At 41.1% G+C, this 23,836-nt stretch overlaps 1 protein-coding gene across 6 annotated transcripts in view; it reads right to left on the reverse strand.

The window, feature by feature from the left end:
- wasf1 (WASP family member 1) overlaps positions 1-23,836 on the reverse strand; it is a 64,463-nt gene that overhangs the window by 16,487 nt on the left and 24,140 nt on the right. For all 6 annotated transcript variants that reach the window (XM_080491031.1, XM_080491028.1, XM_080491030.1 and 3 more), the window contains exons 2-5: positions 20,041-20,195; positions 18,877-19,011; positions 8,262-8,415; positions 1,799-1,916 (exon numbers count right to left, since the gene is read on the reverse strand). In XM_080491031.1, the coding sequence (XP_080347157.1) occupies positions 1,799-1,916; positions 8,262-8,415; positions 18,877-19,011; positions 20,041-20,173 (540 nt within the window). In that variant the 5' untranslated portion in view covers positions 20,174-20,195. The remainder of the gene's footprint in view (positions 1-1,798; positions 1,917-8,261; positions 8,416-18,876; positions 19,012-20,040; positions 20,196-23,836) is intronic.

Raw genomic sequence — 23,836 nt, forward strand, 5'->3', positions numbered from 1 at the left:
AATAGGGCATCAGTTAACAGTGAAAAAAATAAGTTTTTCAAAAGTATAAGATTTAATTCCAACAAAAACATAACGAACCAGAGAACAAAGTTTTTGTGCATAGTTTACATTTTTCATTTCTGCATTTGTCTCTCTGTGTGAAACTGCTTAAATTAACTGGTGTCCAGTATATTTTAGGATTCATTTAGAAGCAAAGATGAAATGAAGGATATCTGCAATCTGCCGTTCTAATAACAAGATGGAGTACAAAGGGTATACATAATTACAGCGGCGAATGCAAGCTCACACACTGAAACACCATGACTGAGAGGCACATTAGGATGATGTGGTGCAACCACTCACCGAGATAATTGATGAAGTGTAAAGTTACCAAAGAGTTATTTACAGCTTAAATTTTCAAACAAACCCATTTAGTATGTCTATGTGTGAGAGTGCCATCTTCGTTAGAAAACATTCAGCCTGTAAGTGAGTGAGTCTGCACCCTGTACAGACGCACGCACGCACGCACGCACGCACGCACGCACGCACGCACACAGATTGCACTGATCCTCATTCAGACCATTTATTCAGCAGGACGGTTACACAAACTAACAAATATGTGTACATAGTTCCTGTAGTCTATCCTGTTCTCCCTGTGAATGTCTTCTAGGCCTTTCCATGGGGTCTGTCTATCCGCCAGAGTGGTGAGAAAGGAAATGAACATGGCTTTATAAACTGAGCCCACCCGGGGCTTTAATTACAATGAAATCATAGGAATGATTTTCGGCCACTCGCAGCCACATCAACTTAACCCCCTCAACAAAAGCGGGAGGCCAGCAGCTGCATTTGCACTTTACATTTTATTACATGCCAAGAAAGAAAAAAATCTGCATGGCAATGAATCTAACTAAACTGGCGAACTGCCTGATGTAAATATTACTACATTCCAAAGCATTTTTCTTTTGCAAGAGCTTGTACTGTGACCTCTCTGCGCCGATCGGCCATGATCATTAAAAACCTCGTAACCGACAAATTAGATCCTCTACGTTCCCATGAAACCCTCAGTGGAAAATCATGCTGTTTATTCCTCATTGACATGACTGTAATAAGCTTTGATTGACTGCACGGGGGCAACATGTAGAGCAAGGACTGCTTCCCACGCAGGGAAAAAGCAAGCTGGTGCTGATTAGAGATCCTGGTGGCGAGGGTGGGAAACCCCATCCGTTTTGAATAGTGGGCTCAGCATTTGATGAGAGAAAGGAGCTCTTCGGAAAAGCAAGGAAGCCCCGTCAGTTCAATGTGTTTGCGAGCATGAAAATCAAATATCAGATTGTATATGTATATCGACATCTTCCACGTGAGGCTGTCTGTGTGTGTGTGTGTAGGTGTGTGTGTGTGTGTGTGTGCGCGTGCTTGTTTGTGTAGAGGCAGAGCAAAAAAGCACTGTGCGGGGGCAAGTGAACAGCAGATGCTCCCATTAATTAGATGTAATGATCACACAAGTCATAACTAAGAGGGTTTGACTGAAGGAAGAGATGATTAATCTATGAGTGGTGACTAATTAATGCATTAGGCTGTGTAGTACCAAGCCAAGCCTGCGAATATATTAGTGAATCACTCTGTCAGCTTATTCATGCAGGGCACATCAATCTGGGACTGTGGGAAGTGCACTTGTCCACTTCCTCCATGCTAAACTCGCTGTGCTACTGGTCACCATGAAGCCCTCCATCTATGCCGGCAACACAAAGAATCTGCACCCTTCTTGAAACATTTAAATACGTGAACAAAGGGCCCTGGGATTTTAATTCAATAGACATACCTTCTGTTTCCGCCTCTCCTTCCTCTTGTCTTCTGTGTCCTGCAGCATCTTTTCCCTCCAAAGGTCAAAGAAGTAGGACGGGTTGGTGTAGAACTTAAGACCTTCCTTTCCATCGTCCCTGCAGAGGGAAACAAGAAATTATGATTATTGAGAATATAGTCCAAAATTTGAACATTTTGCAGTAACTAAAGACAAATAAAAGAGAATAACTGTCATGATCTATCCCTAACAAAATCTAATGGACATTCTCTTAACCTATACTCATTTAAATAAAGAATCCTAATTACTGTGAAATGGATGAACATTGCAAAAAGCTGCACATTCATTACAACATAAAAATGAAGAGTCAGTCTTATAAAATACATCTTCAAATAAGCAGGTATCCAAAAAGTTTTGACATTTCAAGTTGAAAAACAAAACCCAAATAAACTGCTGTCTGTGACTAATCTTTTCAATGTTTTGAATTGTAGGCTGGCAGACGCACTTTGTTTGACCGGTTGCTGTAAATTTAAAACAACACTGAAAAATGGTGAGTGAAAGATAAAAGAAGATTAATGTACATTATTATTGAGAGCAATTTGGGCCACTTCAACTTATTCTCCCCGAAGAAATCATCGTTTGCGGTGAACAATAGCAAATGTTATCTTTTATTTCCACTTTTGTTCACTTCTTGACTCTTTTGTACTCCGTCACAGAAGACACAGCCGATGGTGGTCACGAAGGAGAATGATGACAGGACGAGAAACAAAAAGAAACCAATGACAGATAGAGGTAGTTATTAAATCAAAGGTCCCTCTTGACAGACAAATTATCATACAACGCGGGTCAAGCGTGCTGCTGCAAATGTTATTTCATATCAGCGTGTGTTGAAATTGCCAAAAACATTTCTTGACGGAATTATAAAACAGAAGATAAAGGGTTTTAAAAAACTGATGTTTGAGCCTTTGGACAAAAGAAAAACAAATGATGGCAGAAAAGGTGCAATTCAGTATAAAGCGCACAATCACAAAGAAATCACAGAGCCTGATCGTACACACACACACACTATCAATTTAGTTCATGCAAATCAATTAATGCGCTTCACAAAATTATTATTATTATTTTTTTATCTTGCCTGTATTTAACGGCGTAGGATGAGCAAACCGATTCATTCGTCAGCAGAGAGCCATATCCTCACCTGGCTCGCCACAACTTCTGGTTACAGACTGTATAACAAGACATTTTCTGTGTTGCCCCTCAAACGTTAATTTTGTAAGAGATTATTTCCTAAATTGTTTTGTTGTTGGTTGTTTTTTTTGCTTTTGCCAAATTCCGATTTATTTGCTGGAATGCGCCAATGTTTCTCCACCAAAATGTCCAACTACATGTTTGTCTGCTTGAGGGTTCTCAGGGCTACAGCTGATCACTGCAAACCAACGCAGAAGCGGTACTCTTGTCAGCCGGTCGTTCCTGCCTATACAGTCTAATTCACACTAAACCCTTAATCAAACGCAATAAATGTTTGCATGGGACGTGCATGTTTTGCAGACTGAAAGCAGAATCTATTTAGGTTAGGCAGGATCTCGATAATCACGGCCCAAAAATGCTACGAACAAAGGTCAGAGGGTGGAAACGTCAATGCTTGAGAAGACAGTCCACAAATTGAATTGATTCTCTTAATTTCAGGGTTAATTTCAGTTCAATTCAGTTAATTTAGTGCCTCATCCTCATCTGCGGTAACAAAGTAACAGCAGCAGAAACATTTCGCAAAAAAGAAGCAAAAGCGATTTAAATGAGATCTTTTACCACAAATGTACTGTATATGTACACACTGTTTACCAACTGAGGTCTGACTTTCCGTCTTTAATATAATAATAACCGCTTTATTGAAGTTGGATCCAATCCCAGCTGAGTGAAGGGCAGGTGACACCCTGGAGAGGTCGTCGGTTCATCACAAGGCTAAAACGAGTTGCCAATTAACCTCATGGGCAAAATGCCGCTGCCCGGCTCATTAGTGGCACCAGGCACTAGAAAGACATCACCCCGACACCAAAATACATTTCAGAATGCTACTCACTTTTATAACTTGAAATGGTCTGGCACTTTGATATATTTCTGACTTAATAACCTAAATGAGCCTTGCAGAGCACTAAGATTTGAGGAAGAAGCTCTGCTGGTCACATCGGAGTCACTTCTGATGACTAAGAGCGACTGAACAGTTTCTGTTAAAGTGCTTTTAGGATGATTTGTCTTTTGAGCTCATCAGGACGTCTTTGAAGTCACATCTGAACAGCTTTCTTTTTATCATGGCTTTTAATTTTTTATGTGTGATGTCCTTTCCATTTGAATTGTCTGTTATAATTTCATTTTTTTCATTTTTTTGAGTCGATGTAGCTCACTATATAATTGATTGAATGGAAGTCGTTTGACTGGACGTTAAAGTCAGTTTCCACAGAGCAAAACTCCACAAGTTAGGAACCTTCTTGCTATGAGGTGACCAAACAGACCACTACACCATAGTAACAGTCCAAAAACACACAACAAATATCAGATTTATTAAGTTTGATGGATGAAAATACACTGAAGTGTATGTCATTTTTCTTCTATTACCCCTTCTTTTTTAAGTAATTTCACCTTTTTGGTGTTTTTCAAATCCATCCTCTGCAAGGGCCAGTGGACACATTTGTGGTTGTTTTTGATATTCAGAAAGCGGACAGCAGTTTTTAATTCTAAAATATACATCGCTGCTTTCATCCCGCGTCAGCAATGGCTTGGATGGGAATTATTTACAAATGACACGGATAAGAGTGAGAAGGCCGAACTTCAAAAGGCAAAGCTTCAAAAGGCGAGAGAGGGAAGTTTAATGATTCGCAGCACAACAAAGGGAATAAACAGAATTCAACAATGGGATAAGGCAAGAGAGCTACTAGAGTGTGTGTACGTTTGCGCTCTGCAGGTAGGATTTGCGAATTTGTGTAAATTAGTATGCTTGGTATTTCCTTCCTCCCTTCTCACATTATGAGCTGAGTGTTTGTGTGCTTGAGCACAGACGCTGAGCTCAGGGTGGATCTGAGACATAACAGCCTGGAGGAGTCCCATGGAGCCTCTCAGTGTGGTAGAGCAGAGGAGACTGAGGAGAGCAAAGCAATCTAAAAGATCAAAATATGGGACGTATTCTAAATTATGAATCACAGAAATGAAATCTACACCCCTAATCAGCCCTTCAAATTTGATAGACACAAAATTCTGAATGATGTAAACTAAACTAGAGTGGATGAATAAATTAACACTCAAAGAGCAGAAAATAAAGATTATACTAACTACTTTAATAATATGGTGTTTCACTGAGCAGGCGGCATGGTGGTGTAGTGGTTTGAGTGGAGGGTTCAAGACCTTGTAAGCATTCTGTGTGTGTGTGTGTGTGTGTTTGTGTGTGTGTGTGTGTGTGTGTGTGTGTGTGTGTGTGTGTGTGTGTGTGTGTGTGTGTGTGTGTGTGTGTGTGTGTGTGTGTGTGACCTGTCTAAGGTGTATCCTGCTCATTGGCATTTGGAATCAGCTCAAACACTGTCATCTGCCAACAATAAAAACAGTCCCAAAACATGAAATTGGTGCAAATGTGAGTGTGTGGAATCGTCTGCCTCTCTGTGTTTGTCCATAGCGATTAGCCCCAGCCCCCTCCGTCCCTAAGCTGGATGAAGAGGCAAAGAAGTCAGATGGATGATTTAAGAATAATTTCCAGAACTATATGTTGATAAGCAGATATTGATGAGTTAGATAAAGGCTGCTAGATAAAAAAAAAATAAGATACTGACCCTAATGAATTCAACTGGAGGCAAAAAAACCCAACTATGTTTTAGCTTTTCCGTGACTGTGAAGATTTCCGGCAGTAATGAGGACAATTATAGCAGTTTTCCTTTTGAAATGTGTAAAACTTGCCTTTTTTTGGCCACAACAAACATGAGAACATTGATTCAGGCGAGTGTGTTGTGTTTGCTGTGGTCCGTACTACTACTGGGTTCTGTTTACACTACAAGATTTGAAGCTGTGCCAGCCACACTCCACTGCAGCAACTATATATACGGAGCGGAGCTAAACCACGCTGCTCAGGGCTACTCCATCCGCTGCTAATGGAAAAATGACAGCAGCTTCCATCAGCCCGTGAGCAGAGCTTCAGCGTTTCGGTGTACATGTTTTTATGTATATTTCAACAATCGCTATTTAACCTGTCTAAACAATAGGTGAGCCATGGTTTTTAGTCTTTATGAAATTTAGAGTAAGACTAGGAAATAAGCGTGATACCAGGTTAAGACTCATATATTATAAACCGTATGACAGAGGGGCTGTAAGATGCTGCAGGAAAAAATACAGCAAGTGGGTGAGGAGAAAAAAAAAAATGAAGTGAGAAACCAGCAGGGTGAGATGGCTATGAAATAATAAAAAAAAGGGAGCAAGAGTTCTGGCCAGCAGAGCTTTTTATGGATTATTTGTCTTCAGATGACTCCCTCTATCACTCTCCTCAGTGGGCTCAACCTCAGGAGCCAAGGGAGATACCCTGTGTCAAAGACGCTGAGGCTTGCCAATAATAATAGCAACAGAAACACATAGAAGTGCACTCAAGATGCACTAAAAGACCTTGAGAAATGGTATAAGCCATCAACATTGCACATACCAAGTGCAAAAAAAATTTATATTTAACGACCTACCTACTCTAAACCCAAATACATCAAGTCCAAACTCCCCATCCTTTTGATGTCACACTTATTCCGAGTGTCTTTTATCCACAGTCCGCGTGTTGCATCAGTGTCTCGCTCAACAAAAGCTTTTATAATGGCAGGAAAGGAAGAGAAGTGCAAAGGAATTGGCCCAATAAAACCTAGAACTCTAGGCCATTTCAGCACTTTGTGTTGACACAGTGGGGTGCAAAAGTCTCTTCTGGTTCAAATCAATAAACTACGAGTGGATTTTATGTTTTGCACTCTCCGGAGAATAGAAAAAGAAAAACACATGTAAAGGTCATTATAGTTTTCTGTCACTCCCATTTCAAGATGATTGCTTGCAATGTTGTCAGGACTGTTGGGTTTTCCTTTAGTACTTGCTTTCTTTCAACATCCTCCTCCTTCCGGAGACTTCATAAGTCAAAACACAGGCACAAAGCTGGATCCGCAGTTAGTCATCATATGTATACGGGAAATATCTTCGCAATATCTGTGGCAGACCGAGAATATGACTGTGTACTGTGAACTTGATAACAGAAGGGGAATGCATCATTAATAAAACATTTGTTTACACTATGGCTCAGTCATGCACGTGACTGCACTGCATTAAAAAAGCACTGCCATTAATAGACGTCTTGTTTTGTTTTCCTGATCATTATTCAAATTAATCTGAGAACTGTCTGGCAATAGCTTGTCTCTGTTTTAAAGACGGAGGAATGCAAGATGGCAGTGGATGGTGGAGGATCAGTGTGGCTCTGAAGCTTCAGCCTGAACTTCCACGTAAAGACGACACATGGTTTTCAACTTAGGGAGCGGTGAGTAAATCAATTGTCTTTTTTGCAACCTCGGCTGCCAACTCTGAAATTTTTGACTCTCTACTCATGACACATGGGCCTTTTCTCATGATTAGTAGCAGTTATTAGGTCAATACTAACATGTCCATGTTTTAAGATGACTTGAGCACTACTGAGAATCTTGAATCAGCAGGATGTTTTCAAATATTCAGTTACAACGGTGTGTTCTATTAAAAATTAGTTGGTATACTTTCTTCTCAGAAGAAGGAGGACATGCTGGGTATTAATGGTCTTTTTCTCCAATCAATTTCCAGATTCTTGTTACGTCCAATCACCTCTATTCCTGATGTAATTCGCACGCACATTAAATTTTTTTTTTTTTTTTCGGAATAAGTTCCCATCTGGAATGATAAACTATCATCATTTAAGGAAACACTTGACTTATGTGTTGACTTCCCCACTCACAGGGTCAATATATGCCACCAGGCATCATCATTCTGACTCGTTCAATGGTTTTTGCAATACTTGACAGCAAAGTGTTTCTAGTATCCTTCATTTGTGTTTGTGCGCAAGGATAAGAAAGTATATCTCTAAGTCCGTGCAGTGGTGATAGATGTATTTAAATTCTTTAACAGGTAATCATGCTGTTGAAGCAAAGTAATTATACTAAACAACAAGTACAAGTGTTGCAATGACAACATGCAGTAAGATCTCATTGGAGCAGAAATAAAAGTGTTCTCTTTTCATAATATAACACACTGTTCAATGATGCGTCAGTCGGTAAACAAGATGTAGCACTTGTATCTTTCATTCAGGCTTTTAAACGTCCCTCGTCTGTGAGCAATCCCTTGTTGTTGTTTTTTACTCCAGCTACACTAAAAAGTACTTCACCTGAACAAAGCGTCATCTGAGACCGTTTTTGATTCAAAGTCCTCTCTGACTTTGTGACGGGAATGAAATAAGCGGGATTCAGACCTGTAGGGAGTGAGGATGTTGAGAGGTGGCGGCTGCTCGCAGGTGTGGAAAGTCTCCTGCATCGGGACGGGCAAAGACTCGCGGTCAAACAGCTGCTGGTCCTGAATAGTGGAGCTCCTGAAGGCCTTCCTCATGGTGATGTCCTGAAGAGACACTGTGAGGGTAAACAGATGGAGAGAACATAGAGAATGTAGTTAATAAATCAGGCTCCCAGTAATCTGATACATGTGTGTTTGCCAACAGTGTGACTAACAGACGGAAGAATACGATGAAGACAACTGCCTGTTGTTTTCAGAGAAACATACATACACCAACTGGCAGACTTCCTGTCTGTGTCCCCCCGTTAAAGAAAAACACAATAAGTACCGTCTGCTTTCATCTCATCATTATCATAATCAAAATTGACACTGACATCATCACTCGAGCAGTCGCCACCAACATCACAGAGCTGAAGCTATTATAAACCACTAATCATCCTCCCTTGGGCTAACGCTACACTGTTGCTCTAATTGGTTCATTTCAGTTCCCCTGAAGTAAACCAACACCACACATAATGGCTAAGCCGAGCTCGGCTAGGTAAAGCCGAGGTCGAAGTGGAAATGATGGCGTGATGGCCTTTCTTTCATTTGAGAATAACGAGCATTTTCGGAGGGCAGAGGGATCACACGAGGAAATCAATGCTGCACAGTCTGAGCTTTCAGAAATACACTCTGAAGAAGAAGAGAAAAAACACCCGGACCAATGCAAACTCTCAATCTGGAGAGCAGAGTCTTGGAAAGAAATCCAGAACGTTGCAACCAGATCTGAATTATACATGAGGGAGTGACAAATGGATACACTTTACCGCCGCCCAGGGGAAGACTGTGAAAGTCGTGTCAGCCAAAGCATTGCTCTGTTAGTCCTCTTTTAGCCATACCACACACAAAACAATGACAACACAGAAGCAAAAACTAACTTTTAACTTGAAACACTGTAGAAAACGATCCTCTTAGGCTACCCAAACCCCCCCCCCCCCCCCGAAAAAGGAAAGTTGTTATATTTAAGCAGAACAAACAAAACAATTTGAGTCACAAGCACTTACAGAGGAGCATCTACAAGGATTACATCCATTCATTGCTGAATTAAACTGCAGGATAATGTCTTCCACTAAATGAAAATAGTCAAAGATCAACCACCCTAAGTATTGAAGTATTGTCATTACCAAACAATATCAGGGAGCCACGGTTTGGTGAGTGTGAGAAGCAAAAAGGAGAGGAAGTGGGGGACAAGCAGGAGATAATAAAGCTGCATGGTCACAACAGAGGCAGTGTAATGAAAACAAGGGACAGAGAAGATGTACTGAGAGAGAGAGAGAGACAAAGAGCAGCATCTTACATGAAAGCAACATTCACCAAAACACTGTTAAGAACACTGACGGAGCAGAAAGGCCACTAAAGAAAAGGCCAGAGATAAAAACTAATGAGAGAGGGTGCAAATAAAGACACAAGAGTGAAGCATGAAAACATGTAGCCTGATTCCAATGAGAAAAACAGAAAGCCACGAGTCTCCCAGGAGAAAGGCACAGTAACCTGAGCAGAGCCAGAGGGTGGATTAAGCTTCAAAGACAGCACGAGAGAATAAGTACAGAAGCCCAGAAACTCACTCACATGCAAGAAAACACGCATATATGGTGAGCATAAAAAAAAAATACCTCTTTGCATTATCTTACACCTCCAATACTTGTCAAAATTACACCTGTGCAATTTAAAATATATATAAAAACTCTTCTGCTAAATGTGCTTCCTTATCCACAAATGTCAGAAGCTCGAACAGCTTTCTCAAAGTTTTCGTTCAGAGTCGGTCGACATCTGTTTATGTCTGATAAAGCAGTACAGAAGCAGATTTCATCCCAGAACCAACCTGGGTACTTGGCTTCCAATTCAGAACGCACACTCGGTGCAAACCGCTCCACAGATTCCTAAAGACAGCTTTACTCACTCAGAACTGTTTATTTAGTGCCCATGTATTGATAAAATCCTCTTTAATGCAAAAGAAGTAGGCATTTACTAGAACTCTGAACATAGTTTGGCCATAACCTCTCATTTTATGAGAGGAATTACTGTAGATTGTAAATGAGGCAACATTGTGAAAGAATAGTCACGCGAATATGTTTAAATTGAGGCGGTAACAGCTCCAAAACATCTATTACTGCGCAATTTACGATTAAAAGATGTTGATATGGTCTGTCTCTGCAGTGAATGGTAACATTTAGACTTTGTCGATACGTCTTTACTTCACTGATGTTGCTGATCAGTGTTTATGAAAGGGACCATGGGAAAAATAAGTCAATTTGAGGAATCTGACTAAATAAAACTGTTTTTATCACCATAAAACAGTTGATTATTTCCAAAACACATTACAGGTCAAGTATCTGAGGCTATGCACAACACAAACCACTGTCACACTCAAACTGCGACATGTCATAGAATAAATGCATTGCACATATCGTTATTGTTGTCATGACAATACAGGCTTGGTATGTTGATAGAATATCGGTTTACTAATATGGGGGTAAGACATTTGGTTTAGAAGTCATTTTAAAGATTTATTTTAAATAGTACCAGCAAAAGGGCCTAGATGTCCTCTTCACAAAAGTCTGAAGGTTCAGACAAAAGAATACTGTTTGAATTTCATGGCTTCAGGCAATACCAGTCAGACTTTCCTTTAAGCCTAAACAGGTTGTTGAACGGTCATTCTGCCTCATTCAACTAAATTCCTTGATACAGATTTCACTTACCTTCAACTTTCAACAATTTGAATTCTTTTTAAAGAATTTAAGTCATGGTTTGCTAGGCAGTTTGAAAGAATGAATTTATCGGTTCCTACTAGATAAGTGATGTCGGGGTTTACTGGTGAAAAGGGCTCTAATCAAAGTCGTAGCCACAGTGCCACGGCGATTTCCCTCCCCGCAGTGATCACAGGGGAGAAATGCCAGGGATAAGTGGGAGCTAATGATGAGCTAAAGATCAAAAATATTGGAGAGTAAAAGACAGAGATGTGGGAAGAGATATAAACACTAAAGTGATGGGTTATTCTGATGCCTTGGTGACCCGTGAAGGGCATTAAGCTATTTGCCTTGCTCCTGTTCCACAGAGTGAAGGTCAGGAGCCAATGGCGATACGCTCCCAAGTCTGCAGCGTTCATCCCCGGATAAGATTGTTACAGGTGGACAACACGTTGCCGGGGCCAACAGGTGAGTGTCTGACTTGAGCTATAGCACTGTATCCTGCTGACCTGGTGAATCTGGGGAGTGTGAGTGGCCGTCAGATGGTGACATGCAGGTGCAAAAAGTTATGAACAAGAAAGAGGCGCCGCAGAGGTCTGTGCCAGGACAGTGATCTGAGCCAGTGAGGCAGCTGGAAACGTCAGCAACACTGAGCCCTCGGAGAAGCGTACTACACTAATCAATACAGGGACACACACACACACACACGCAGATTGGTATCTTGAAATGATTACGTATGTCACCTATTCATCTAAACTACCAACTTCATCCATTTAGTAAAGACATTTAGGGAATGAGAAAAATGTGAGCGTACACATGTTGGTGAATAAAGAAGTTAGTGAGAGATGGTACTTGTGCGTACTTTGTGACTTTGTGCACATGCATCTTTGCAGACCCGGGGAGTGGGGACTTTTTCTTCAGTCTGACACGTCGTCAAAAGGTTGCGAGAAGGTTCTGACACAGCTTTAGGATGAGGTTTAGAAATATGGGCCAAGGTTATGCCTTTATTTCAATAATGGATGAGTCAAGAGGACAGGGTTAGGGAATGCATCATGTCAATGAGAGTCCTCACAAACACAGATGTAAAGTGTGAGTGCGCTGGATCTGGCAGCGGCAGGTGCAGCAGGAGCCTCTGATCTCCGGATGTGAAGCTTCTTATCAGTGATCCAGTGTTGGATAGTTTGTCTCCTCCCCCCATATCTCTTCCTGAGACAGATAGCATCTGGCTGAAACACTTCAACTAGAGAGAGGTGAGCAAGTTCTTGTCAGTCACACACCTTTAGATTCCCTCCAAATTTCAGGCAAATTATGCTTTATTTTTACTCTTCCTGTCTTTTCATCCTCTATCTCATAGAGATGCAGTCCTACACGCAGTCATGGCAGATAAGAAAAGTCACAGGCCAAGCTGTCTTTTAACATGCAGGGATGGCTCTCTTCCCGGTTGTACCTCAATGCAAATGTTGCTCTATATTTCCCTTTCAGTACTCTTCCCACTGCGTCCCTGAATAACTCTTTCCTCTGTCTGATTCAGTTTTGTGCTCATCTCTTCCCATTTCTTCTTGCTCCCGCTTATAAGGATGTTTACACTTTGTCCTCTATCTTTTATTTTGTCCTCTCCGTCTCCTCGTGCTCTCATTTTGCAATGGAAACCTTGTTATGTCTTTAGTGTCGTGCACATAGTGTGAGAGTTAACTGGGACTCCTGTCCTGCAGTGAGACAGACATTATGATAAGTGGGAGGAAATAAAGAATAATGTAAACCATCTGGGATTGTTATGGGGACATAGTATTTGCATTGTAACACACTGTGCAGTCAGAGGAGCAGGGGCAGAGCTTTGAGTGGGATCAGGGGGACTGACATCCCCCAATCTGGTTTAGTTTGGGCTCGGGTCTTTTGGCTATATTTGACTGAAAACTCTTGTTTAGTGACAAAACATGAGAGAAGTTCCAGCTTAGGCTTATATTCAGTAAATCAACGCCGCCATTCTCATGGTTGGCATCAAACTGAGTAACAGATGTACAAAACCAATTATCGTCTTGCATGAGAATCTTGTTTATCTTTCACAATTACAACACACCAATTCACAAATGGATTACCACTACAGGCTGGTGCAGACAGAAGTATAAACCATAGGAGTCAATTTATTCTGAGTGGGCTTTTAGCACAGTGTTTCTAACATAGAGTTACTTTTCATTACCCATAATGGATGAACTATTATGCGTAAATGTTCTTTCTGCATCTGCATAATGGTGTGAGTGGGATGTACATTTTGTCTCATCACCATCTCCTATTTCGGCCAAACGTGAAACAGAGCAGTATGTGTGTCATGTTTAGTAATTCCATAGCTTAAATTGATCTTAAGTATATTATCATTTATCGACTGCTCTACCACATCAGCAATATATAATGTGATATATCCACATTTCAATCATGAAACATGAACAGAAAAATACCTTAGATAACTAACGGTGATGAGTTTTTTAGTATTTTATGATGTTAAATGAAAACTGCCACTAACATATCATGCTTGTTGATTTATAGACTTCTGTTGTGGTATAGTTGATATTTATGATAAAACACTACACTCTCGGTTGCTCATACGGTTTATGGGAATATTTTCATTTCATTAACTGACCTTGACAAAGCTTTAAACTGCTTGGATTTCACAATCATGGCACAGGTTTTCATTTTTATTGTTGCAACTATTACTGCCCACTTTCTCCTGTTGAACTATAACAATTTCCACCGATACAAAAGACTGCAATGCTGGATGACAATGACTATCAATCTGACCTCGGCCGTGGATTTAATTAAAATCTCCCATCCTTCACATGACATTATGCACAATATCGATAATAGAGGACATGTAAATATAGAAAACATGAGTGCGAGCAATGTAGAATTTCTTTTGGGATGGATGGATGGATGGATGCTAAATGTGATAGACTTTAAGCAGATATTCAAATCCAAAAGCTGCACCCATGCTGATATGAGTGTGGGAAAAACAAGGCAACTAAACACAGGAAGTAAACATTGGGAGAACAGTTTAACTGACTTCACAGATGCCCGTTAAAAGAATCAAGGAGACAAGCGACTAAGAAAAGCGCACGTTGAAAAGGTGTCATCGGAGAGTGACACACAGAAGTCAAGTCCTATTATCAGGAGGTAGAAGCCATGTGTAGGATAGATGTATGTATAAAGAGAGAAAGAAGTAATAGAAGAAGAGAGTAACAGAAGGAGACACTACTAAAGAAGCGGTGAGAGCCCAGAGGGACTTGGGGTGGCTTTGTGGCCTTCCATAATGGCTTGCAGCCAGTGCAGTGATATAACGCTGCCATTAAATAGTGGATACAGGCCATTAGTTTGGCCGACTCGAGTGATAGGGGGAAGAGAGCCTGACAGCCCACAAATAGCATTCACGCAAGATGGAGGCAGAGCAGAGATCAATCAGAGAGATGGGAGAAGACTGGGGAGGACAACAAAGACAGAGGAGGTGCAGCAGAGTGGGGTGGGGGGGGTCGGGGGTCGGGGGTGCAGTTGGCGAGCTAGAGAGGAGAGGAGGTGCAAGGAGGATGGAAAGCGAGGCCGAAAGGCCAGTGTGGGGGACGGTACCCTTTAAAGGGTCACCTGGCTGTGAGCTAAGTGTGACTGTGTGCAAGCTCTGGTGTGTAGCATGCATTAAATCACATGATGAAGCCCTTTTGCCCTCAACCACTGGGCTATCAATGACACTGCATACATCATGGTGGACATCACTCCATGCCACGTCCCTCCCTGACCTTCAGACGAGCATCTTTCATGTCCCCCACCGCATTAACACTGTGTCCTTATGGTCCCATACAATGGAACTCCATATCATGTTTATGAACACCTGTCGTGTAGTATCTAGAAATATTCAACCGCAAAGTGCTTCTCTGGGAACCATAACACCATCATCGATTGAAATGTTTCAGAATCCCTGCCTTCAGATCCACTTATGTTTAATCATGAGCACTGTTTGAAATCCTAAAGGGTTATGCTGTTTGACACCTGGCACATAATATAGCAGTGTCAAATAAAAATGATGCATCAGCAGATTAGAAAACCACTTTCGGGCTCTCACTATGGCGGTATTATTGGTGAGAAAAGTTTCAGCACTTGTAAAAGTGGAATTTGTAGTTGTGAACCGTGAGTTGTATACCTGTAGAATTGTCTTCTCTCCACAAACACAACACCACACTTACACATTCACAAATTCTTAAATACAGGTCCACAAATCTTGTTTTACAAGTCACAAATTAAAAAAAAAACATATTTGTGCACCTGTATCAATGTGAGGTTGTTCTCCACGCGTCACAGATTCTGTTTTGCAAATCACACATTGCGGCTCAGCTGGTGAAAAGGGCCGCGCTTATCTGAGATTGATGGATTTCACAGCCAATCAGGAGGGAGGATTTTGGCCTGCAGCCAATCAGAAGGTATTTTGTCTGTATTGATGCACAGTAAAGGTTCTCCTCGCTTGGAATCAACACACTCATTGATGCAACAGCAACAGACACGTGTTGTCTTTTTAGCCACGTTAATGAATTAACTCCGACGCAAAGCTGAAAAAATGTCTCGTCCCGTCACTCCTGTCCTCCGTTTCCGCATCAAACCAGAGAAAAGCTCCTCTCTTCTGATTGGCTGCAGGACAAAATCCTCTCTCCGGAAATCCGTCAAATAAGAATTTGTGAATGTGTAACTGTAGTGTTGTATTTGTGGAGAGAAAAAAATTATACAGGTATACAACTCACAGTTCACAATGACAAACTCCACTTTTACAAGCGCTCAAACGCTTTTCACCAATAATACCTCCATACCCTCCAATCCTCATTAAGCTGCCTCATGCTTAATGGCAACTGGCTAAAAACTCAGATGAGGCTGACAAATTGAACTACTAATGCTTGACTTGAATCACATCTGCTGCGACAATCTTAAACATAATTTAGCAAAGTCACGTCATTAATTGGTGGTGGTTTCGTTCAATACCAACAGGTTCAAAAAGTGCACCGACAAACAGTAGCTTTGGTTACTAACTATGGCTAAAAATCATCTTCAAATGGATATTATATAGTTTTATCAAAGTTGTTTACACTGCAGAGTTTTTCACAGAATAAAGAATCAGTCTCTGCTCAGATGGTATATATCCTCACAGCACCTTGCGGTTGCGTTTCAGTCTTATGGCTGTGTAAATAAAACCAAGGCAGGCGGTTTAACTACAACTCGACTAAAATCAAATCTAACACTTTAATGTTCCTTGATGTTTTTATACTGTGGCAGAAGTCTGATTTAAGCTTTCATTTTAAGTCAAACTAGGTTTTCATGCCCAATGTGTTGTTTGTTACTACAAATAGCGTAATGATCCAGATATAGGACCCTGATTATAATGTGAATTTTCAAAAATCTTGTTTTTTTTGTTTTTATTGACAAAGAAATTAATTGTATTCACTACATCTCCACTGCATGCAATTCTTCTCTTTTAGCATTATAAAACCTTTAAATGGCTTATTAACAACATCCAGCTGGCTTGTCAGTCCCACCGGTATGATCACCAAGGTAATTTTAATTACAAACACCCGGCGTTTCACTGGCTCAGTCAGATGTCTGCAAATTGCATCCAACCAACCTTGTTTCTACTGTTGTTATACAAAATTCAGCATTAAACCAGGAGCTGAAAATTAGAAAAGTAGACCCTGAACACATTATAACCCCACTTGTTTTCAAGGAAAAAAGCCTTGGAATATATTTATACTAATGCAGTAATTATGAACCATGCCAGACAAAATTTGGTCGCCGCTTATTAATTCTACAGGTGATGGTGGGATATTACCACATCTGAACCAGATATCAATTGTATTTAACTCCATAATTACAATGTTAAGCTTTTCTAACAAACATACATTAGGTATGAAATTCCCTGTACACCAGTTGGCTTCCAATGAATCAGATCCATGTTTTTAGAGCCTCAAGTCTCCCTGCGTCATTTGCGGTTGTACAGTGCTTCGGAGAAAGAGGTTTAGTTGGCAGTGTTTGTGAATAATACTCATTGTGTGCTGCATTCTCCTCCATCCTACCCGACCCCCATCCTCCTATCTATATCCCTCCATAGTCCTGATTTATGGTCCCATCCTTGTGTGCACTCATTCTCCTGTTCTTCACGCTTTCTCCGGGTAACCACAGACCTACGCAAGCAATTACAAGTCAAGTCATATGCTTATGCTTAAAGCGTAGACTTGTTTAGCAGTGTGTGCTTGACCTTATTAGGGTATAAGCAATCAATTCTACTCTTACTTTTGGGAGTCAAAACGGAGAAGGTTTCTTTACTAATTTATCACTTCATTTCACAAATCATCCATATGTAGTGGGAGATAAAGCGGAGAGTTGGTTTCGCCGTTTACAAAACATCTTAATTTGGTCATAAATGAATGTGGAGGAGTAAAAAGTGAGTGGGGAATCTCGGAAACCTGCAGAAGAGGCCATTTCAACCTGGCCCAGAAAATTCTGCGGTACAATCCTTTTACACTCCACTGCTTTTGCTGCAGTGCCCTGTATTATGCACCCATCCCTCTATCCTTCCATCTTTCTTACTCTCTCCGCCCGCCGGTTTCTCCCCCACAGCCACACACTTAAACTGCCACTGAGCTGATTCTTATCCGGTGTCTCTCAAGCCAGCATGCTGGGTGCACGTGCACAGATACCATTAAATGCAAAAATACAGTCTAAACACGGCAACAAAATAATGTGAAAAACAAGTAAATATTGTTGTCATGGGTATTTTCCACAGTAAATCCACATACAGTATGTGAATCTAATAAATATCTGATAAATATGAATATATTACCCTTTGCAAAAAACACAAATACATGAGTATGGGTATTAGTGGAAGCTTGCCCTCTAACCTCAACAGGATAATATGAACTCATTTACCAGTTGGGACCTGCACAGCAGACTTCGGAAATTAGATCCCTTGCAGTTATTCAATTAGCACAGATACCACACGTGGAAAGGGTGAGGACGAAGTGTAGAGTGGTGGAGAGGAGATAAAAGAAGAAAATTGCAGGAGGAGGGAAAGGGGAATAAGATGAGAGAGATGCAATTCATTGAATATGTGAGCGATTTGCGGGAGAGGAAAAAGTGTAGTGCCAAATGAACGCGAGGGTGACGAGTTACTAAAGAGTTGCACGGGTTCATTGCCACACTGAGTTTAAAACAAACACATTCTGCAAGAAAACAAACAAAACAAACTGAAAAACAATTCATCGCCTAGTAAAAAAAAAGGCAGCAGAGCCTCTGCTCGCATTCACAGGAAAGCCAAAAGCAGCGAGCACAACTGAGTGAGCATTTTACTGTCTATGTCAGTGACAAGGAAGCAGTTAGAGTAGCATTGTGCAGAGCCGTAAACACACTGCCGGCCCATGGGAAATCGATACAGAGCCTTGGAGCGTAGTATTATACTGCTGTGATTCTCTCTCTTTTTACTTTGCACCCACTGCACTCTCCACTCGCTCTCCTGTCATCCTGCCTTGCCTCTCTGAGGCTAACCTGGCTTACCTGACGCTCTCAGAGATTATCCCATTCATTTCTATTATAGCTTACAACAGTCACAGGCACACCACATAGCCAATTTCTCCCCACAAAGAAAACGCTGTTATTGGATAAACAAGGATCCAGCCAAAGGGACTCTCCGGCACAATGCTTCTAATAGAGGCCCAGGTTTTGATTATTGGGGGGTGAAAAATGATGCCATCTCGCAGCTACCTGTGCCTTTAATACCTGCTATCAACACTGGAAGACACATACACACACACACACATCCACACACACAACACTCACATTCCTCCTCTTTGGGGTCCAGCTGTGTGACACTGATGGAGAGGCGGTCCACGCGCTCCTGAAGGGAGTTCACCCGGAAAGAGAAGGTGTGGGCTTCGTTGAACAGCTCTCCAAACAGGTCCTCTGCATATTTACCTGTACACAACAAGAAACATCCTTAATGCTCGTGATGGCACTTTGTGTGCGAACTGATTGTGTGGAATCATTAAAAACATTTACAAATTGTTGTCAACAGTATAAAATGGGTGTAGAACACTTTAGTGTAACTTATGGTCACCACCAATGGGCTTCTTTTTTTTTTTTAAAGATTAAATTAAATCTTTAGTCAAACACAATCACAGACATATAAAAGTGCTTTTCTTTTGAGCCAGCTGTCACACTTTTAAAGACCCGCAATTCCAGATGCTGAGGATTGGAGAAACGCTGTATCAGTAGTGACATGAACTCCCGATGGGAGCAACTGGTGCAGGCTGACTGCTCTGATAGAGACGTGAGAGCTCGAGACGTCTTGGCAAAGCCAGCCGTGTGATACCGAGGAAAAGAAAGATGCAGATCGAGCCGAAGAGAATAAAAGCTTTTCCTTTTACACAGTGAGACATTTCAAGCAGTGTATGTTCTGAGCTTCTGCCCTGCTAAATGTAGGAAATGATTTTACTTTATCGCCCACGAGTCCTTTGTGTACTGAATCAAAGTCGTGACACGACTCGTGACCATATGGTGCAATATGCAGCAGGTTTTTTTTTTCTCCCCTCCCGTCACACACTTTCCATCAGTAATATACAAATTCAAACTACAAGTACAAAGTTACTACGATAGAACAAAGAATTGTATTCACACTAAAGCACACAATTACTTCATGATACCTCAAACAAATACACATTTAATACTGGTGGATGGATTTACATATAGTTAAACTGCTGCCATCTTTATGTCTTTGAATGCCCCAATTCATTTGTTCCCTCCAAACGTCTTTTTTTATTGTTAATTGTTTGTTTGGTTATTCTTTAACTGAAAAACTACCAAAAATTGTAACTCAGATTATTTACACAGAATAATCATTTTTTTTAAATTAGCTGCTTTTTAACCAACACACTGAAACATAAACACTTACAGTGTGAAGCTATGTTAATCTAAAATGTGTGCATCTGTTCCTGCTTTACTCACTGAGGCTGCTGAGCTGGCGGATGACGTTGGCCAAGGAGATGTTAGTCACACACTCCAGCTCATTCTTGATGTTCCTTGGCAGCACTGTGTGGCACAGGTGCCGGGGCTCGATGGTGCGCTTCACCAGCGGCATCCTTCTGCTGCAACGCCGCTCCCTAATGGAGTGAGACAGACAGGAGAGCGGGAAGAGATGACACAAGGTTAGCAGTGGCTTCATTCGGGTTGTTGTTTGTTTTTTTGTTTTTTTGTAATATTCTATGCATACTACAGTTTTGTGTGAATGAGTGCGTGGATGCAAGCAAATCTACGACATCGCCTCAAACTTCAGATAACTTGTGGGAAGGGTTTATGAACGACTTCACAAAACTAAAATGACAACATTTGAAATACTCGCAGGCCTTAAACATGTCTTAAAAAAAAAAAGAAGCCTTGTTTGGGCCTTAACAGGGGAATCAGTTGCACCAAACTGAAGCTCAATATGCACCTTGCTGCCACGTTAAAATCTCAGCCAAATCTCTGGATTCAGGCATCTCACACACCGCGCAACACTCTCACCCACATCTCAAAACATTCACAGCACACACATCAACTTCTAAAAGAATCAGCCAATCTTAAATACACATATATGTATTGCACAATGCTCAATTTATCAATTTATTGTTGTGTTGCCTCCTGAGACAGCCGGATCTACGGATGACAACAGAAGTAAGAACCATGTGCAGGATTAAGTGGCATAGAAGATGAATGGATTACTAATTTAAAAGAGCAGACTACAATCTAGCATGCTTGCGGGCGTCATGCGAGTGGCAACTGGAGCAATTTAGGGTCTGGTGTCTTGCTAAAGGACACTTCAACACATGGACAGTCTGAGATGAGCGATTGGACCAACATATTGGAAGACAACCCGCTCTGACCACTGAATCACAGCCACTTCTAGAAAATAGTACAGCAGATAGATATTCCCATCAATAGTAGATTACTAACCCGTTTTCTATTAATCAATCGTTTGGTTTTTTAATGTAAGTAAATAATATAGATAAATGTTTGGCCATATTCCAAGGAAGCAAAATATGTTGCTTTGTTCTGGCGACACTTCCCAAATATATTTCCAGTTTCTTTTCACAGAGAATGGGATGAACCATTAAAAGAAAAAAAAGTCAACCATCTGATTATTCCCACTCTCCCCACAGCCAGATGTCAGTTTCATGATGGCACAGGAAGAAACATGACTATCTGCTAAACAATGCAGCGATCCTTCCAGTGGCTGCTGGGACATTGCCGGGAGACGGTTCAGTCAACAGCTTTCATAAGCTGTCCTCAAGGCTCCCGACAATCACATGGCAAACGATGTCAAAAACTATGTGGACGAACACGAGAACCAGAATGAGCTTAAGACAAAAAGAAAGGTGAGAACGAAGAGGGCACAGTGCCATCACAGCAAAGACTCCCTATGAGATAACACCAGTTCGGAATGACAACACTCCGTCTCCGCTGTTCGCTTGTGTTTAATTAGAGGAAGCGTGTGCAGCACTGTGGCGATCAGGTGCTCACACGGACTGACTGAGTGGCCTTGACAGCGTTGAGGCCTTTTTTTAATGTGCTGATTCGACTTTAATTGACATCTGTTGCTTTTAATATCTCGCTGTATTTTCAGCCAGACTTGCGTCACCAGGGAATGAACGTGATAATTGACAGTAACTATGAAAAAAAAAAAAAAACAGGTCGAAAAAGGATATTCTAGGATGTTGTGCCGTCATAGCCGGTTTAGGGGAAAGAGGGGGAGTCCAGTAAAAGACGGTGCAGAGGTGATTCATCTCGGAAGTATCTTAAACGAGGGCATCGATGACCGTAAAAGGAATGAATGAGAACATGCCCGCCTCTGTGCCTGCGCTGGAGTGGTTTGAATTAGCTGTGCAGGCGAGTGACAGCAAAACAAACCTAAACACAGTGTCAAACCTCTGCCCACCTCCACAGTAATAGCAACAAGTCCCCTTTTCTCAAGACATTTTTCTGTCCCTCCATCGCTCGTGTATTTTGCATGTACTCGCCTACCCCTTCCCAGCAGGCATAGACACTTTTCACAGCCTCCATTATTCAGAGAAATGAAGTGTAAACCTGTGAGTTATCACTTCGAAGGTGAAGGTGTAAATTGATGTTGCTATATTGATCTTTAACAAGAAGACCGAGCTCCAGTTAAAGTAACATAATGTGAGGGCGAGCCACCTAAACACACACATAAGTTTGTAATAAGTGAACACATTTCACAAAAATGCCAAATCCACTCTTTGATGTTCAACATTATCATTGCTTTAGTATTATTCCCCGTCTTAAACCTCGAGTTAACTTAAGTTGAATGCTCATGCACACTCACACACCCCACTCTCCCTGAGCATGAACAGTTTCCTATTTGAACCATTCACCCCCTTTTCTTTCACTGTAGATTTCATGAATCAGAAACTGATGTTGACTTTTTATTCACTTCATCTGTTTACCTCATGCAAGTAGCAAGCATTCCTAGATTTTGTACGTCGCCGGGGAACAAGTGTAGAATGAAAAAAAACAAAAAAAAAGAAACACGGGCGGATAAACAGAGTAGCAAACAAAAATTCAATCAGTCAATCATAACTCTGTTTACTGGTGAGCCATATGCATGCAAACAAGCTTATTTAACAAACACGGAAGCACGCACGCACGCACGCACGCACACACACACACACACACACACACACACACACACACACACACACACACACACACACACACACACACACACACACACACACACACACACACACACAAACACACACACGTTCCTTGTCTTCTTGCAGACCTACGCCTGTGCTCATCTCTCCATCTTCAAGGCTTTTCTCCTTCCTTGTCGTTCTACGAAAGAATGTGTTGTCCTCATAACAACCTTTTCCCCATTTCGTGGGTCATAAGTATTATTTCCAAGGATGACAGTGAACAGGTTTATCTTTAGAAGTCAGAAGGAAATTAAGCTTACCGATAAGATAAAGATGACAGATGGAAAAAAAAACCAGGCAGAATGTAGAGGACACTTTTATGAGATTAACACCTTTATTTAAGTAGGGATTTCTGAATATATAGTGATGGTGCCAAAAAACAAAACATCTGTAGCTGACAGAAAAGTCATATTTAGTCCCAGAAGCACAACGTGAACGCACATAGAATCAAGTGTTAAGTGATGATAATGATTCACCGGTGTGGCGTTTTCGACAAGTGAAAGTCTACTGGAGTCTCCGAAAAATATATGGATGATTTAAAAGGTTCTTGTGTTTAAGTCTGAAGAATCAGAGGAAGTGCTACTGTCCTGTATTGCACTGACAATTAATCGTATTCCACTTGATTATTTTATTGTTAGTACCTAACTAACCAAACTAACACGTCAAAATCACAAAAGTCTGAGAAAATGACTAAAAAACAACTAAGTCAAAAGTCTAAAATCGGGTTCAAGAAGACAAAGAGAACTATTATATTTAAGTACCAAGACATTACCACCATCTACTTGACTGTATCTATTTATTGCAAGTCATATCTCAATTGCAATACTTGACAACATTATCAGCAACACTGTGCAGCCCGAACATTTCCTCATTATCATGATCATTGCTTCAAAAGTTGTAATTTTCCAGATGACATTTTCAGAACTGACGCACATGACGTGTAGCTGACATGTCACTGTTGTATTGTAAAGCTCTGCACAGCAGTAGGCGTGGGATATTAAACCCCAAATCCAACATGATCCCAGGAAAAATAAGTGTTAGATAAATAGGGG

This window comes from Lipophrys pholis (assembly GCF_963383615.2).
Source record: "Lipophrys pholis genome assembly, chromosome: 21".
NCBI classification, from domain to species: Eukaryota; Metazoa; Chordata; class Actinopteri; order Blenniiformes; family Blenniidae; genus Lipophrys; species Lipophrys pholis.